The sequence below is a fragment of the Odontesthes bonariensis genome, chromosome 1, assembly GCF_027942865.1.
Source record: "Odontesthes bonariensis isolate fOdoBon6 chromosome 1, fOdoBon6.hap1, whole genome shotgun sequence".
In the NCBI taxonomy this organism is placed as follows: Eukaryota; Metazoa; Chordata; class Actinopteri; order Atheriniformes; family Atherinopsidae; genus Odontesthes; species Odontesthes bonariensis.
Genome location: NC_134506.1, coordinates 48,157,000 through 48,174,001, shown reverse-complemented (window position 1 = coordinate 48,174,001; position 17,002 = coordinate 48,157,000). Strand labels below are relative to the sequence as shown.

Genomic DNA, 17,002 nt, shown 5'->3' with positions numbered 1-17,002 from the left:
TATGGAACTTTGATGACCAGGTTTTGGCATCAGTCATGTTGCTCATTACCCCTAACCCTAACCTACCCTACCCTACCCCACCCTACCCTAACCCTAACCTACCCTAACCTTAACCCTACCCTAACCTACCCTAACCTTAACCCTAACCTTAACCCTAACCTTAACCCTAACCTTAACCCTACCCTACCCTAACCTTAACCTTAACCCTACCCTAACCTACCCTAACCCTACCCTACCCTACCCTACCCTACCCTAACCTTAACCCTACCCTACCCTAACCTTAACCCTACCCAAACCTTAACCCTACCCTACCCTAACCTTAACCTTAACCTTAACCCTACCCTAACCTACCCTACCCTAACCTTAACCCTACCCTACCCTACCCTAACCTTAACCCTACCCAAACCTTAACCCTACCCTACCCTACCCTTAACCTTAACCTTAACCTTAACCTTAACCTTAACCCTACCCTAACCTACCCTAACCCTACCCTACCCTACCCTAACCTTAACCCTACCCTACCCTAACCTTAACCCTACCTTAACCCTACCCTACCCTACCCTAACCTTAACCCTACCCTACCCTAACCTTAACCCTACCTTAACCCTACCCTACCCTAACCTAACCTACCCTACCCTTAACCCTACCCTAACCTACCCTAACCCTACCCTACCCTAACCTTAACCCTACCCTAACCTTAACCCTACCCTACCCCACCCCAACCTAATCTAACCCTAACCTTCTTCGGTTTCCTCAGTTTTAAAGTTCTGCTGTTTTATTCCTCACAGATGAATCAACATTGTCCTCGCTGTCATCAAACAGTGATGTGATGGACACGATCCTGCATCAGGAGGTTTTCTGGAGCATAAAACCGTACAGGAACTGTTCTTTAGTATCTGCCTGGGGTTCAAAAGGTCAAAGGCTTCTTCTTGGATCTTAGGGACGTTTCACCTCTCATCTGAAAGGTTCTTCAGTTCTGAACCAGATGGTGGAGCAGCAGCAGAGGAACCAGCTGACAAGTGTGTGTGTGTGTGTGGGGGGGCTTTTAAAGGGGAGGCAGAGACAATACAGCCTCTGAATAAGGCATTATCTGTCTTTATTTCACCGATACTTTAAGACCAATGAATGAATGAACGCGTTCTAATGCACTGTTAGCGCAGAGCTGTTAGCTGTCAGCTCAGAGCTGCCGTGGTGTTGTTATCGGGGGTGTTGTGTGTTTATTTTTATCCAGATAAGTGTCTGACAGCAACAAGCTAAGTAAGCTAACCTCAGTACAGAACAAGCTAAGTGAAGCTAACCACAGTACAGAACAAGCTAAGTGAAGCTAACCTCATTACAGTACAAGCTAACTGAAGTTAACCTCAGCACAGAACAAGCTAACTGAAGCTAACCTTAGTACAGAACAAGCTAAGTGAAGCCAACCTCAGTACAGAACAAGCTAAGTGAAGCTAACCTCAGTATAGAACAAGCTAACTGAAGCTAACCTCAGTACAGAACAAGCTAAGTGAAGCTAACCTCAGTACAGAACAAGCTAAGTGAAGCTAACCTCACTATAGAACAAGCTAACTGAAGCTAACCTCAGTACAGAACAAGCTAAGTGAAGCTAACCTCAGTACAGAACAAGCTAAGTGAAGCTAACCTCTTCTGTTCAAATCAGGTCCAGTTCGTGTTTACCCCCCCCCCCCCCACACCAGAACCAGAACCAGAGTTCTAAAATGCAAACAGAATAAACTTTGTTTAATGATCCAGTGTTTCTGGGTCTGATGGTCTGATGGCGTATGATGGCGTGTAAGTCACATGTTGTTCGGTCAGCTGATGTGTTTGTTCTGGACGCCGTTCTGACCCGGAGCTCATTAGGGCTCCTTAAGGACTCTCTGTCCCTTTGATGGGAGAACATTAGACCAGCTGCTTACTTTACGTTTCCTCCATTACTGCCAATCTGCCGCTTCCTGCTCCTCGCCCTTCACCTGCAAACATGGCGGCGTTTCTCTGAACTGTGACACGCTGATGACATCACAGCTGCACTCAGCACAAACGAGACCAAATGCAGGAAAGGCCGCGTTAATACGGCGGCTGATTACAGCCACTCAGCAGGAAATGAGTCTAATGGGCTGTTTACTGAGAGCGAACACATGTTCAGACTGTTGCTACGGCAACTGGTTGGGTTGGACAGGTGAGCAGTGATGGTGACATCACACAGGGAGGCGGAGCCTTAAGTTATCAGGCCCCTCTCTGTGGAACCAGCTGCCAGTTTGGGAGGCAGAGCCTTCAGTTATCAGGCCCCTCTCTGTGGAACCAGCTGCCAGTTTGGGAGGCAGAGCCTTCAGTTATCAGGCCCCTCTCTGTGGAACCAGCTGCCAGTTTGGGAGGCAGAGCCTTCAGTTATCAGGCCCCTCTCTGTGGAACCAGCTGCCAGTTTGGGAGGCAGAGCCTTCAGTTATCAGGCCCCTCTCTGAGGAACCAGCTGCCAGTTTGGGAGGCAGAGCCTTCAGTTATCAGGCCCCTCTCTGTGGAACCAGCTGCCAGTTTGGGAGGCAGAGCCTTCAGTTATCAGGCCCCTCTCTGAGGAACCAGCTGCCAGTTTGGGAGGCAGAGCCTTCAGTTATCAGGCCCCTCTCTGTGGAACCAGCTGCCAGTTTGGGAGGCAGAGCCTTCAGTTATCAGGCCCCTCTCTGTGGAACCAGCTGCCAGTTTGGGAGGCAGAGCCTTCAGTTATCAGGCCCCTCTCTGTGGAACCAGCTGCCAGTTTGGGAGGCAGAGCCTTCAGTTATCGGGCCCCTCTCTGTGGAACCAGCTGCCAGTTTGGGAGGCAGAGCCTTCAGTTATCAGGCCCCTCTCTGTGGAACCAGCTGCCAGTTTGGGAGGCAGAGCCTTCAGTTATCAGGCCCCTCTCTGTGGAACCAGCTGCAGGTTTGGGAGGCAGAGCCTTCAGTTATCAGGCCCCTCTCTGTGGAACCAGCTGCCAGTTTGGGAGGCGGAGCCTTCAGTTATCAGGCTGCTCTCTGTGGAACCAGCTGCCAGTTTGGGAGGCAGAGCCTTCAGTTATCAGGCCCCTCTCTGTGGAACCAGCTGCCAGTTTGGGAGGCACAGCCTTCAGTTATCAGGCCCCTCTCTGTGGAACCAGCTGCCAGTTTGGGAGGCAGAGCCTTCAGTTATCAGGCCCCTCTCTGTGGAACCAGCTGCCAGTTTGGGAGGCAGAGCCTTCAGTTATCAGGCCCCTCTCTGTGGAACCAGCTGCCAGTTTGGGAGGCACAGCCTTCAGTTATCAGGCCCCTCTCTGTGGAACCAGCTGCCAGTTTGGGAGGCAGAGCCTTCAGTTATCAGGCCCCTCTCTGTGGAACCAGCTGCAGGTTTGGGAGGCAGAGCCTTCAGTTATCAGGCCCCTCTCTGTGGAACCAGCTGCCAGTTTGGGAGGCGGAGCCTTCAGTTATCAGGCTGCTCTCTGTGGAACCAGCTGCCAGTTTGGGAGGCAGAGCCTTCAGTTATCAGGCCCCTCTCTGTGGAACCAGCTGCCAGTTTGGGAGGCACAGCCTTCAGTTATCAGGCCCCTCTCTGTGGAACCAGCTGCCAGTTTGGGAGGCAGAGCCTTCAGTTATCAGGCCCCTCTCTGTGGAACCAGCTGCCAGTTTGGGAGGCAGAGCCTTCAGTTATCAGGCCCCTCTCTGAGGAACCAGCTGCCAGTTTGGGAGGCAGAACCTTCAGTTATCAGGCCCCTCTCTGTGGAACAAGCTGCCAGTTTGGGAGGCAGAGCCTTCAGTTATCAGGCCCCTCTCTGTGGCACCAGCTGCCAGTTTGGGAGGCAGAGCCTTCAGTTATCAGGCCCCTCTCTGTGGAACCAGCTGCCAGTTTGGGAGGCAGAGCCTTCAGTTATCAGGCCCCCCTGCCGTGTACTTTTTTAATGGGCTGTTTGAATTGGACTAATTTGGAATTAATGAATTGGCTTGAACTAAATTGTATCTTTGAAGTGCCTTAAAATGACATTTGTTGGGATTTGGCGGTTTATACATAAAGCTGAACTGAATGAACAGCTCGGCTCCTGGTGGGAAGCCGCACAGCTGGCAGCGTTCTGGGCTAAACAGGAACAGAAACAGAAGTTCTGTGTCTTCCTGTAACCGGTATGAAACCTCTGCGTTGTGTTAAGGTTAATGGAGACCACACCGCTGCTCTTTCGAAGGTCTTTTTATTTTCCAACCTTTCCTCACTGAACATCACAAGAAAGAGAGGACGATTACAATGACGCAAACATTAGCACAAATAAGTAAAACATGGAGCAACATGGACAAAATAAAATGACAAATATAAGTGACAAAATGGGAGCTCACCTTTCTTCACCGAACATCACAAAAGAATGGAAGAGTTTTGGCGGGACCGTGGCTGTGTTCGAAACCGCCTACTTCTCCTACTATTCCTACTAGTCATACTTTTTTAAGTTCCCGGATGTACACTAGATGCATACTAGATTCGCCGAAATGTTGAGTATTCATCATGAGGTTACTTGTCACACTCAAACTACCCAAGATGCAACGTAACGTGACGTCGCCCATCGCCATTTGAACGGTCAAATTCCGTTAACGGGACGAGAGCAGTCAAAACGGCGAAACAGGAAGTGCGTTGCTCACTGCGGCTAGCTTTAGTAGCGCCGAATTCGTGGGAACAAAATTGTAAACAGCCGGTATTTTGTCAGATTTTCAACACGTTGGGGATCCAAACGACTACTTAAAATGTTTCAAATGTTGCTAAAGTTTACAGAGTTTAGAGCTTAAGAGAAATCAGCTTTTCAGGCCGGCTGATTTCGGCTCGGGCAGGAGCGAAATGCATTGTGGGTAAACGCTCAGAATACTGTCTGATCGATGAGTATGCCGTTTTCAAGTATGTAGTAGTAGGCGGTTTCGAACACAGCCCGTGTCTTTTGTCACAAATGTTGCTCCCCCATAAAATAATGTACAGAAACAGAAAAAGAAAACAAAAGTTCCACCTGACTAATCTTATTAATGTCATAAAAACAATTAAAACAATAATTTTGTGGAATTATAGACAAGCCAAATTAACCCTTGTTACACTTAAACATAGTTTTACAATAATAATCTTTGTTTTTATAAGTTTATTTTCAAAATCGGATTTTTCGCTTTTTATGGCAAACTGTTGGATCTTGGGAGTGCCCCCACAGATAAGCTCAAAACAGCATGGGAGGAGGACTTAGGTTTTTCCTTATCAGAAGATACTTGGGTTTCCATACTCCAATCGGTTAATTCATCATCCCTCTGTGCACGTCACTGTTTAATTCAGTTCAAAGTGGTACACAGGGCTCATATTTCAAAAGCAAAATTGTCCTCCATATACCCGGATATTAGTCCATACTGTGTCAGATGCAAACACGTGGAAGCTTCTCTCATTCATATGTACTGGTCCTGCTCAGGCCTTAAGAAATATTGGAGAGAAGTTTTTCAGACACTTTCTCGGGTGCTAAACATCAAATTAGAACCAAACCCACTGACTGCTCTGTTTGGTGTCATGGGAGGGGAGAAAAAGCTAACTATAGCAAAGCAACGCACTTTATCCTTTGCCTCCCTTCTGGCCCGACGAGCAATTCTGCTCAGGTGGAAGGATTCTTTCCCTCCCACTCATGCGCAATGGCTGGAAGACATCATGTCCTGCTTAAAACTGGAGAAGGTTAGATACTCACTTCAGCAATCAAATGAGAAGTTCCAGAAGGTGTGGGGCTCCTTCCTAAATGTATTCCAGACTCTGTAAAGGCTTGGCCCTTGAGTACAGCTCAGCTATGCTGCACATTTTTGGCTCAGTCCTAGCTTTCGGCGTAACAGAGATCTTATGCTATGACTAGTAACCTGGCTGTGACATGGGAGGGATTACTTTGTACACTGTTTGATTTGATTTGATTTATTTTCATTCTTTTATTTCTGTATTCTTGTACATCCCACTTGTGCATGCTGTGATTGTGTATACCCATACTCATATCTCTGTGATGACTATGAAACGCTGCACGTCTGTTATATTGAGAAAACTTCAATAAAAAAGATCTTGAATTAAAAAAAAAATCGGATTTTTCAGTTTGGAAATGTATTTTTTTCCAATTTATTTCTTTATTTCTTCTCAGATGAACAAACATTAAGGCCCTGAAACGGGCACGCGCAGCTCGTCGTCGCTGTAAACGGACACGCGCTACGTTTCTGAGTCATCCTCACCTGACTGATCCACACGCACACGCACGCGCGGACAGGCAGAGCCAGTGGATCATCGAGCCTCTGAAGCGGAACTCAGGTGCAGAGCGTCGGGGACCCTCAGCGGGTCGGTTCGGGATATTTCTGCCATGGTCTTCGAGTCTCTGGTCAGCGACCTGCTCAACAGGTTCATCGGGGATTATGTGGAGAACCTGGACAAGTCTCAGCTGAAGATCGGGATCTGGGGAGGTAAACTCCGCTGCTAGCTTGCATCTGACGCGCTGACACGGGCCAGACTCCGTTCAGAAGCGGTCCAATTAAAGCTTCTCCTCTCTGTGCAGAAGTGAGGAAGAAATATAAAAGATGTTGGGAGATATAATGCAGAGCACCAGAGTATATTGTTTAATTCGGCATCCATCTGAAGCACAGGTGAACGTTAGTTCTGATGAAATGTGGACGTTTAATCTGCTGATCATATCGCACCAAAATACAACAACACGGAACCGGAAGTGATGGCGTCATCTTAATGAATGTCAGCTTCTGTTGATTAGCTTCTCTGACAGTTATTTAAATGTTCCCCGAATTAAAGATGGGCCCACAGAGCTGAGTGCGAGCCTGGTTGTTTTTAACTGGGACCACCTTAAATCCTCTGATATCCGGAGGAGGTCTGGTGTGAGACCGGTCAGCACCGGCCGCAGGCCACGTGACACACCTGGTGCACCTGCACAGGTGCTGCAGGGTGACCTCAGATGACCTCAGGTCAGAGAATAAGGGTTCCACGAGGCGTCTGTTCGGAGCCTTAATGCAGGGCACGTGCATCAGCCTCGTGCACTTTTCTGTTATCAGTGTCAAACAGACTGAGGTGTGTGTGTGTGTGTGTGTGTGTGTGTGTCTGTGTGTTATTTACTGACCAATGAAGAAGAAGCTGATCAGAAACTGGTTCATAACTGAATGATCTCACTGGGATTTAGTAACTGTGGGCAGGTGTGTCACATGAACACGTACCGCTGGGTATTTCCACCTGTTCCTGTCACGCTGCATTCCTCTGGTTCCTCTGGTGTCATCTGTCAGAATTCATGACGAGTATGTTCCATTGAAAACTGAAGAACCCCATTCTTTATATTGGGTTCTTACTATCAGAACCAGAACCAGGAACCATCTGCCTGGAGCAGCTGGAGGCTGAGAGGACAGGAAAGAGGGGACAACAAGCAGCGTAACACCGTGGCTGTGTTCGAAACCGCCTACTTCTCCTACTATTCCTACTAGTCATACTTTTTTAAGTTCCCAGATGTACACTAGATGCATACTAGATTCTCCGAAATGTTGAGTATTCATCATGAGGTTACTTGTCACACTCAAACTACCCAAGATGCAACGTAACGTGACGTTGCCCATCGCCATTTGAACGGTCAAATTCCGTTAACGGGACGAGAGCAGTCAAAACGGCGAAACAGGAAGTGCGTTGCTCACTGCGGCTAGCTTTAGTAGCGCCGAATTCGTGGGAACAAAATGGTAAACAGCCGGTATCTTGTCAGGTTTTCAACACGTTGGGGATCTAAACGACTACTTTCTCGCCTGAAAATGTTTCAAATGTTGCTAAAGTTTACAGAGTTTAGAGCTTAAGGGAAATCAGCTTCAGGCCGGCTGATTGCGGCTCGGGCAGGAGCGAAATGCATTGTGGGTAAACGCTCAGAATACTGTCTGATCGATCAGTATGCCGTTTTCAAGTATGTAGTATGTAGTAGAAGGTTTCGAACACAGCCCAGGCCAGGGACACCTGCTGAGAGAGAGAAACACAAGTTAAAGCGATACAATGTAACTTCTCAAAAAGCCCACTCTGGAGCTCCCCCTACAGGCTTGGAGGTAATGTACGGTTACACTGTCGTAAATACAACACCCTTTCGCTTTCACGTTTCACGTTTGTTGACGAACCGGCGAGGAGTCAGAAGGTGCAAGCTATGTCGACCGAGAAGGTAAGAGTAATCAAATGTACCTGGGAGCGTGAGAGGGGTCTATTTGTTTTTGCGGTAGGTGTGCCAGAAAGCAAGTCGAAGTACTTCTGCTCAGCTCCCGGGCCCCCACCGGGCCCCCACCGGGCCCCCACCGGGCCGCTCCAGCAAAGTTACATAGCGCAGTTTTTCCAACTCAGACCCCCGAAGGGCATAGGAGACAGGCCGATCGTGATGTTAAAACTCATTCTAGCCGCACAATTTTTTTCAAGCTGTTATTTTAAGGTAGAAATGTTACACAGTATTGCTTTAATGACAGCAATGATGTCACATGTACATGGAGAGTTGCATCATGGGAGCTCCCCCAGCAGGCTGGGCCTATAGTAGGAGAACTATGGGATGTTTCAGGCCCACCTGAGCCATCCCTAACTATAAGCTTTATCAGACAGGAAAGTTTTAAGCCTGATCTTAAAGGTAGAGAGGGGCCTGATAACTGAAGGCTCTGCCTCCCAAACTGGCAGCTGGTTCCACAGAGAGGGGCTTGATAACTGAAGGCTCTGCCTCCCAAACTGGCAGCTGGTTCCACAGAGAGGGGCCTGATAACTGAAGGCTCTGCCTCCCAAACTGGCAGCTGGTTCCACAGAGAGGGGCTTGATAACTGAAGGCTCTGCCTCCCAAACTGGCAGCTGGTTCCACAGAGAGGGGCCTGATAACTGAAGGCTCTGCCTCCCAAACTGGCAGCTGGTTCCACAGAGAGGGGCCTGATAACTGAAGGCTCTGCCTCCCAAACTGGCAGCTGGTTCCACAGAGAGGGGCCTGATAACTGAAGGCTCTGCCTCCCAAACTGGCAGCTGGTTCCACAGAGAGGGGCTTGATAACTGAAGGCTCTGCCTCCCAAACTGGCAGCTGGTTCCACAGAGAGGGGCCTGATAACTGAAGGCTCTGCCTCCCAAACTGGCAGCTGGTTCCACAGAGAGGGGCCTGATAACTGAAGGCTGTGCCTCCCAAACTGGCAGCTGGTTCCACAGAGAGGGGCCTGATAACTGAAGGCTCTGCCTCCCAAACTGGCAGCTGGTTCCACAGAGAGGGGCCTGATAACTGAAGGCTCTGCCTCCCAAACTGGCAGCTGGTTCCACAGAGAGGGGCCTGATAACTGAAGGCTCTGCTCTGAAGGGGGGGTGAACTGATCCAGGTTCTGACAGTTTGTTTCTGTGTCTCTGCAGGAAATGTTGTTCTGGAGAACCTGAAGGTGAAGGAAAATGCTCTGGTGAGTCCCTCTGAAAAGATTCTGATCCGGTTCCAGGGTGCTGTGGGACGTGGTTTCTCTGTGCCCCCCCCCCCCCCGGTAAGGTCAGGAGTCGCTGCCCCCGGTCAGGTCAGGGGTCGCTGCCACCGGTCAGGTCAGGGGTCGCTGACACCGTTCAGGTCAGGGGTCGCTACCTCCGGTCAGGGGTCGCCGCCTCCGGTCAGGGGTCGCTGCCACCGTTCAGGTCAGGGGTCGCTGCCTCCGGTCAAGTCAGGGGTCGGCGCCACCGGTCAGGTCAGGGGTCGCTGCCCCCGGTCAGGTCAGGGGTCGCTGCCTCCGGTCAAGTCAGGGGTCGGCGCCACCGGTCAGGTCAGGGGTCGCCGCCTCCGGTCAGGTCAGGGGTCGCCGCCTCCGGTCAGGTCAGGGGTCGCTGCCTCCGGTCAAGTCAGGGGTTTCCCCACCAGTCAGGTCAGGGGTCGCTGCCTCCGGTCAAGTCAGGGGTTTCCGCCACCAGTCAGGTCAGGGGTCGCTGCCTCCGGTCAAGTCAGGGGTCGCTGCCTCCGGTCAAGTCAGGGGTCGCCGCCACCAGTCAGGGGTCGCCGCCCCCGGTCAGGTCAGGGGTCGCCACCCCCGGTCAGGTCAGGGGTCGCCGCCCCCGGTCAGGTCAGGGGTTGCTGCCTCCGGTCAGGGGTCGCCGCCTCCGGTCAGGGGTTGCTGCCACCGTTCAGGTCAGGGGTCGCTGCCACAGGTCAGGTCAGTGGTCGCCGCCCCCGGTCAGGTCAGGGGTCGCTGCCTCCGGTCAAGTCAGGGGTCGGCGCCACCGGTCAGGTCAGGGGTCGCCGCCTCCGGTCAGGTCAGGGGTCGCCGCCTCCGGTCAGGTCAGGGGTCGCTGCCTCCGGTCAAGTCAGGGGTTTCCCCACCAGTCAGGTCAGGGGTCGCTGCCTCCGGTCAAGTCAGGGGTTTCCGCCACCAGTCAGGTCAGGGGTCGCTGCCTCCGGTCAAGTCAGGGGTCGCTGCCTCCGGTCAAGTCAGGGGTCGCCGCCACCAGTCAGGTCAGGGGTCGCTGCCTCCGGTCAAGTCAGGGGTCGCTGCCTCCGGTCAAGTCAGGGGTCGCCGCCACCAGTCAGGGGTCGCCGCCCCCGGTCAGGTCAGGGGTCGCCACCCCCGGTCAGGTCAGGGGTCGCCGCCCCCGGTCAGGTCAGGGGTTGCTGCCTCCGGTCAGGGGTCGCCGCCTCCGGTCAGGGGTTGCTGCCACCGTTCAGGTCAGGGGTCGCTGCCACAGGTCAGGTCAGTGGTCGCCGCCCCCGGTCAGGTCAGGGGTCGCCACCCCCGGTCAGGTCAGGGGTCGCTGCCTCCGGTCAGGGGTCGCTGACACCGTTCAGGTCAGGGGTCGCTACCTCCGGTCAGGGGTCGCCGCCTCCGGTCAGGGGTCGCTGCCACCGTTCAGGTCAGGGGTCGCTGCCCCCGGTCAGGTCAGGGGTCGCTGCCTCCGGTCAAGTCAGGGGTCGGCGCCACCAGTCAGGTCAGGGGTCGCCGCCTCCGGTCAGGTCAGGGGTCGCCGCCTCCGGTCAAGTCAGGGGTTTCCCCACCAGTCAGGTCAGGGGTCGCTGCCACCGGTCAGGTCAGGGGTCGCTGCCTCCGGTCAAGTCAGGGGTTTCCGCCACCAGTCAGGTCAGGGGTCGCTGCCTCCGGTCAAGTCAGGGGTCGCCGCCACCAGTCAGGTCAGGGGTCGCAGCCCCCAGTCAGGTCAGGGGTCGCTGCCTCCGGTCGAGTCAGGGGTCGCCGCCACCAGTCAGGTCAGGGGTCGCCGCCACAGGAGGCTCACAGTGTGTTTGTGCTTGTGTTTCAGAGCGAGTTGGACGTTCCCTTCAAGGTGAAGGCCGGACAGATAGGTGAGTGCTCGGGTCTCTTTCTGTTTTCTGGGCTCACAAACTTTCTCCAGCTGTGGGAACTGAAAGGGGAACTTTGTTCGGGATAAACAACATTTTCTGGGTGAGAAAGTGAGTAAAAGGATTTCTGCTGGGATCCGGTGTGTTTCAGGGAAGCTGACGCTGAAGATCCCCTGGAAGAACCTCTACAACGACGCTGTGGTCGCCACCTTGGAGGGTCTGTACCTGCTGATCGTACCTGGAGCCAGTAAGTGGCGTTTAAACCCCTCCCCACCTTCGGCCAATCACAGCCAATCACCTGCCAGCTCCTGGCAGCTGATTGGCTGTGCAGGTGAACAGAGCAGCTCATATTGTGATGATGTGTTTTATAGCTGGATCTCAGCTGAAAACGTGTCACTTTAACGGTAAGCTGCTGACGCCCGGGTGGTTCTGGTTCTGGTTCTGGTTTTGGTATCTGTCTGGGCTGCACACTGTTCATTAATGCAGAAACATGATCATGTGACCAGTATTGATCCAGATATGCATTGATGAGTCTGATATGATATCCTGGGACGTTTGGGCCGGGCTCATTCTGAGTTTCAGTGCAGCCCGTTTGGGTCGCCTCCTGTAGATTTAGCTGCTTCCCGGTCTGGGATTCTGGGTTCTAACCGCCCGTCCTGGGACGTTTGTCCACAGACACCTGGGGGTCCACGGACACCTGGGAGGTCCACGGACACCCGGAGGTCCACGGACACCCGGAGGTCCACGGACACCTGGAGGTTCACGGACACCCGGAGGTCCACGGACACCCGGAGGTCCACGGACACCGGGAGGTCCACGGACACCTGGGAGGTCCACGGACACCGGGAGGTCCACGGACACCTGGGAGGTCCACGGACACCTGGAGGTTCACGGACACCTGGGAGGTCCACGGACACCTGGAGGTCCACGGACACCTGGGAGGTCCACGGACACCTGGAGGTCCACGGACACCTGGAGGTCCGCGGACACCTGGGAGGTACACGGACACCTGGAGGTCCACGGACACCTGGGAGGTCCACGGACACCTGGGAGGTCCACGGACACCTGGAGGTCCACGGACACCTGGAGGTCCACGGACACCTGGGAGGTCCACGGACACCTGGAGGTCCACGGACACCTGGGAAGTGTATGGACACCTGGATGTCACCTGCATCCTGGTGGCGTTTGGCTCAGTGGTTCCTTCAGTTCTTCAGAGCAGAACCAGGGGGAAGCTTCTCACCTGTAGCTCCAACATGAGCTCATGCTGCCGTTTCTGTTTCACAGCGATAGCGTACGATGCAGCGAAGGAGGAGCGTTACCAGCAGGAGGCGAAGCAGAAGGAGCTTCAGCGCATCGAGGAGGCGCTACAGACAGCCGCACGCCGAGGTGAGACGGACGAGCAGAGACTGGTGCTTTTTCTGGTTCTGCCTCTGTTCTCTGGTTCTGCCTCCTCTGTTCTCTTCAAACTGTTTCCACAGCAGTGCCACGAACATTTAGTTTTCCCTCGTACTTTTAACCCCCCCCCCCACTAACCAGGGTTAGGGTTAGCCCTAACTTAGCTAACCCCTGACCCGGGTTAGGGTTAGCCTTAACTCAGCTACCCCCTGACCCGGGTTAGGGTTAGCCCTAACTTAGCTGACCCGGGTTAGGGTTAGCCCTAACTTAGCTACCCCCTGACCCGGGTTAGGGTTAGCCCTAACTTAGCTGACCCGGGTTAGGGTTAGCCCTAACTTAGCTAACCCTGAATGCACTAACATGCTTTCTGTCCTGTTCATGCTGCGTTTGCTGTCAGCGTCTCACAGCGGAGATCTACTCTTCGGTCTGGAGAGCGTCGTTTACAAGGAGCCGCTCAACGGTAACGCACTCTGAAAACACAGGACACACACCGCTGTGGTCGATGTTTGTGATGTCAGAGTGATGGCAGATAAGCTGCAATACTTTAGATCAAAGAGATCGTCTTTAACTCAAGCTTTTCACGTGAGCCTGTAGAGTTTCACCATGTCTGTTCTCAGATCCGATCTGTGATCAGATCCGTCGACGCTGCAGCAAGCGGGCGTCCATGTTGGCGTCCACATTGGCGTCCACGTTGGCCTCCACGTTGGCGTCCACGTTGGCGTCCACGTTGGCGTCCAATGTTGGCGTCCATGTTGGCGTCCATGTTGGCGTCCACGTTGGCGTCCACGTTGGCGCTCACGTTGGCGTCCATGTTGGCGTCCACGTTCCATGATGGCGTCCACGTTGGCGTCCATGTTGGCGTCCACGTTCCATGTTGGCGTCCAATGTTGGCGTCCAATGTTGGCGTCCAATGTTGGCGTCCACTTTGCCTCCCACTGAGTAAAGACGTTCATTTAAAGACTCCGAACAAAGAGATGATTTCCACTGAGTTGTAGCTTCTTTAGGTTCTGTTTGGACCACTAACTCACCTGTGTTCTCCCAGCACCGACCCGGTCCGGTTACTCTCCGGTGCTGGTTCTGCTTCCTGCTTCTCTGTTTCGGGCTTTTCTCTCACTAACTGCTGTTTCTCTCTTTAATGCTGCCAAAGTCCCAAAAGGACATAAAAAGCAGAAAAAAGGCTTAAAGAAGCTGAAACGACGGGAGGCCAAAGCAGGTGAGTCTGTTGATTCAATCTAAATCCCAGGCAGGCACTCACAGAGCTGTTAGCGTACCCACGTTCTGGGCTGTGTTCGAAACCGCCTACTACATACTACATACTTCCATACTACATACTCATCGATCAGACAGTATGCAGAGCGTTTACACACAATGCATTTCGCTCCTGCCCGAGCCGAAATCAGCCGGCCTGAAGCTGATTTCGCTTAAGCAATAAACTCTAACTCTAACTCTAAAATATATAACTTAAGCAACATTTGAAACATTGCCTTTTATCATAGGGAAAGCCATTACGATACAATTGGTGCTTTTGTTTTGAAAACAGGAAGTGAACCTACCCTCGTTGTAGCTAGCTTGAAACTGCCGTTTTGACAGGAAATGACGATCGGCGACGTCACGTTACGTTGCATCTTGGGTAGTTTGAGTATGAGTAGTAACCTCATGATGCATACCCAACATTTCGGAGAATCTAGTATGCATCCGGGAACTTAAAAAAAGTTATTTTGTCAGGTTTTCAACACGTTGGGGATCTAAACGACTACTTTCTCGCCTGAAAATGTTTCAAATGTTGCTAAAGTTTACAGATTTTAGAGCTTAAGGGAAATCAGCTTCAGGCCGGCTGATTTCGGCTCGGGCAGGAGCGAAATGCATTGTGGGTAAACGCTATGCATACTGTCTGATCGATGAGTATGTGGTATGCGGTATGCGGTTTTGAACGCAGCCCTGGTCTCAGGTCCTGGTGTGACCCACGTCCTGGTCTCAGGTCCAGGTGGGACCGACCCGCTCTCAGGTGTTAGAACCCAACTCTTCTGATGACTCTGGTTGTTTTAGACAAACCTCTGGAGGAGAAGAAGGACACGTTTGCAGAGAAACTGGCAACGCAGGTCATCAAAAACCTGCAGGTGAAGATCAGCAGCATCCACCTGCGCTACGAGGATGATGTGAGTTCTCTATCCAGGTTCTGGTTCTGGTTCTGGTTCTGGTTCTTGTGTGTCACCTGCTATGATGTGTGTTTCAGCTGTTGGACCCACAGCGCCCCCTGTCGATGGGAGTGACGCTGTCCGAGCTCAGCCTGCAGGTACTTTAAACATGGGGGGGTGGCGCCATTTAGAACATGTTGGACCCAGAACATGTTGGGGCCCAGAACATGTTGGGCCCAGAACATGTTGGATCCAGAACATGTTGGGCCCAGAACATGTTGGATCCAGAACATGTTGGACCCAGAACATGTTGGGGCCCAGAACATGTTGGGCCCAGAACATGTTGGATCCAGAACATGTTGGACCCAGAACATGTTGGGGCCCAGAACATGTTGGGCCCAGAACATGTTGGGGCCCAGAACATGTTGGGCCCAGAACATGTTGGATCCAGAACATGTTGGACCCAGAACATGTTGGGGCCCAGAACATGTTGGGCCCAGAACATGTTGGGCCCAGAACATGTTGGATCCAGAACATGTTAGGCCCAGAACATGTTGGGACCCAGAACATGTTGGGACCCAGAACATGTTGGATCCAGAACATGTTGGACCCAGAACATGTTGGGGCCCAGAACATGTTGGGCCCAGAACATGTTGGGCCCAGAACATGTTGGATCCAGAACATGTTGGACCCAGAACATGTTGGGCCCAGAACATGTTGGGCCCAGAACATGTTGGGACCCAGAACATGTTGGATCCAACATGTTGGGGCCCAGAACATGTTGGGGCCCAGAACATGTTGGGCCCAGAACATGTTGGGCCCAGAACATGTTGGATCCAGAACATGTTGGGCCCAGAACATGTTGGGCCCAGAACATGTTGGATCCAGAACATGTTAGGCCCAGAACATGTTGGGACCCAGAACATGTTGGGACCCAGAACATGTTGGGCCCAGAACATGTTGGGACCCAGAACATGTTGGACCCAGAACATGTTAGGCCCAGAACATGTTGGGCCCAGAACATGTTGGGACCCAGAACATGTTGGACCCAGAACATGTTGGACCCAGAACATGTTGGGCCCAGAACATGTTGGGACCCAGAACATGTTGGATCCAACATGTTGGGGCCCAGAACATGTTGGGGCCCAGAACATGTTGGGCCCAGAACATGTTGGATCCAACATGTTGGGGCCCAGAACATGTTGGGGCCCAGAACATGTTGGGGCCCAGAACATGTTGGATCCAACATGTTGGGGCCCAGAACATGTTGGGCCCAGAACATGTTGGGGCCCAGAACATGTTGGGGCCCAGAACATGTTGGATCCAACATGTTGGGGCCCAGAACATGTTGGGACCCAGAACATGTTGGGACCCAGAACATGTTGGATCCAACATGTTGGGGCCCAGAACATGTTGGGCCCAGAACATGTTGGGGCCCAGAACATGTTGGGGCCCAGAACATGTTGGGGCCCAGAACATGTTGGATCCAACATGTTGGGGCCCAGAACATGTTGGGATCCAACATGTTGGGGCCCAGAACATGTTGGGGCCCAGAACATGTTGGGCCCAGAACATGTTGGGCCCAGAACATGTTGGATCCAGAACATGTTGGGCCCAGAACATGTTGGATCCAGAACATGTTGGGGCCCAGAACATGTTGGGGCCCAGAACATGTTGGGCCCAGAACATGTTGGGGCCCAGAACATGTTGGGGCCCAGAACATGTTGGGGCCCAGAACATGTTGGATCCAACATGTTGGGGCCCAGAACATGTTGGGATCCAACATGTTGGGGCCCAGAACATGTTGGGGCCCAGAACATGTTGGGCCCAGAACATGTTGGGCCCAGAACATGTTGCGGCCCAGAACATGTTGGATCCAACATGTTGGGGCCCAGAACATGTTGGGATCCAACATGTTGGGGCCCAGAACATGTTGGGGCCCAGAACATGTTGGGCCCAGAACATGTTGGGCCCAGAACATGTTGGGCCCAGAACATGTTGGATCCAGAACATGTTGGGCCTGGCCAGCTCCTTGTGTTTGGACCTCATGGATACAGAACCGGCGTCCCGTGCAGATCCCGCTGACTTGCGGTCGCTCTGTTTTCTTTTCAGACAACGGATGAAAACTGGAAGTCGTGCATCCTGAACGAAGCAGCAAAGATCATCTATAAGGTGAGAGATGCTCAAACACTCGGCTGGTTCTGATGGT

The 17,002-nt window shown here is 52.6% G+C and overlaps 1 protein-coding gene across 7 annotated transcripts in view; it reads left to right on the top strand.

Annotated features, from left to right (window-relative positions):
* Nucleotides 1–6,219: 6,219 nt before the first annotated feature.
* vps13c (vacuolar protein sorting 13 homolog C) overlaps nt 6,220–17,002 on the top strand; it is a 180,271-nt gene continuing 169,488 nt past the window's right edge. For 2 of the 7 annotated variants that reach the window (XM_075468960.1, XM_075468919.1), the window contains exons 1-10: nt 6,220–6,428; nt 9,352–9,395; nt 11,224–11,266; nt 11,415–11,510; nt 12,548–12,649; nt 13,056–13,118; nt 13,806–13,871; nt 14,705–14,814; nt 14,892–14,951; nt 16,906–16,965. In XM_075468960.1, coding sequence (XP_075325075.1) covers nt 6,329–6,428; nt 9,352–9,395; nt 11,224–11,266; nt 11,415–11,510; nt 12,548–12,649; nt 13,056–13,118; nt 13,806–13,871; nt 14,705–14,814; nt 14,892–14,951; nt 16,906–16,965 — 744 coding nt within the window. In that variant the 5' untranslated portion in view covers nt 6,220–6,328. Of the gene's footprint in view, nt 6,429–9,351; nt 9,396–11,223; nt 11,267–11,414; nt 11,511–11,634; nt 11,668–12,547; nt 12,650–13,055; nt 13,119–13,805; nt 13,872–14,704; nt 14,815–14,891; nt 14,952–16,905; nt 16,966–17,002 lie in introns of all 7 variants that reach the window. The other 5 variants (XM_075468945.1, XM_075468927.1, XM_075468951.1 and 2 more) reach the window with 3 other exon arrangements.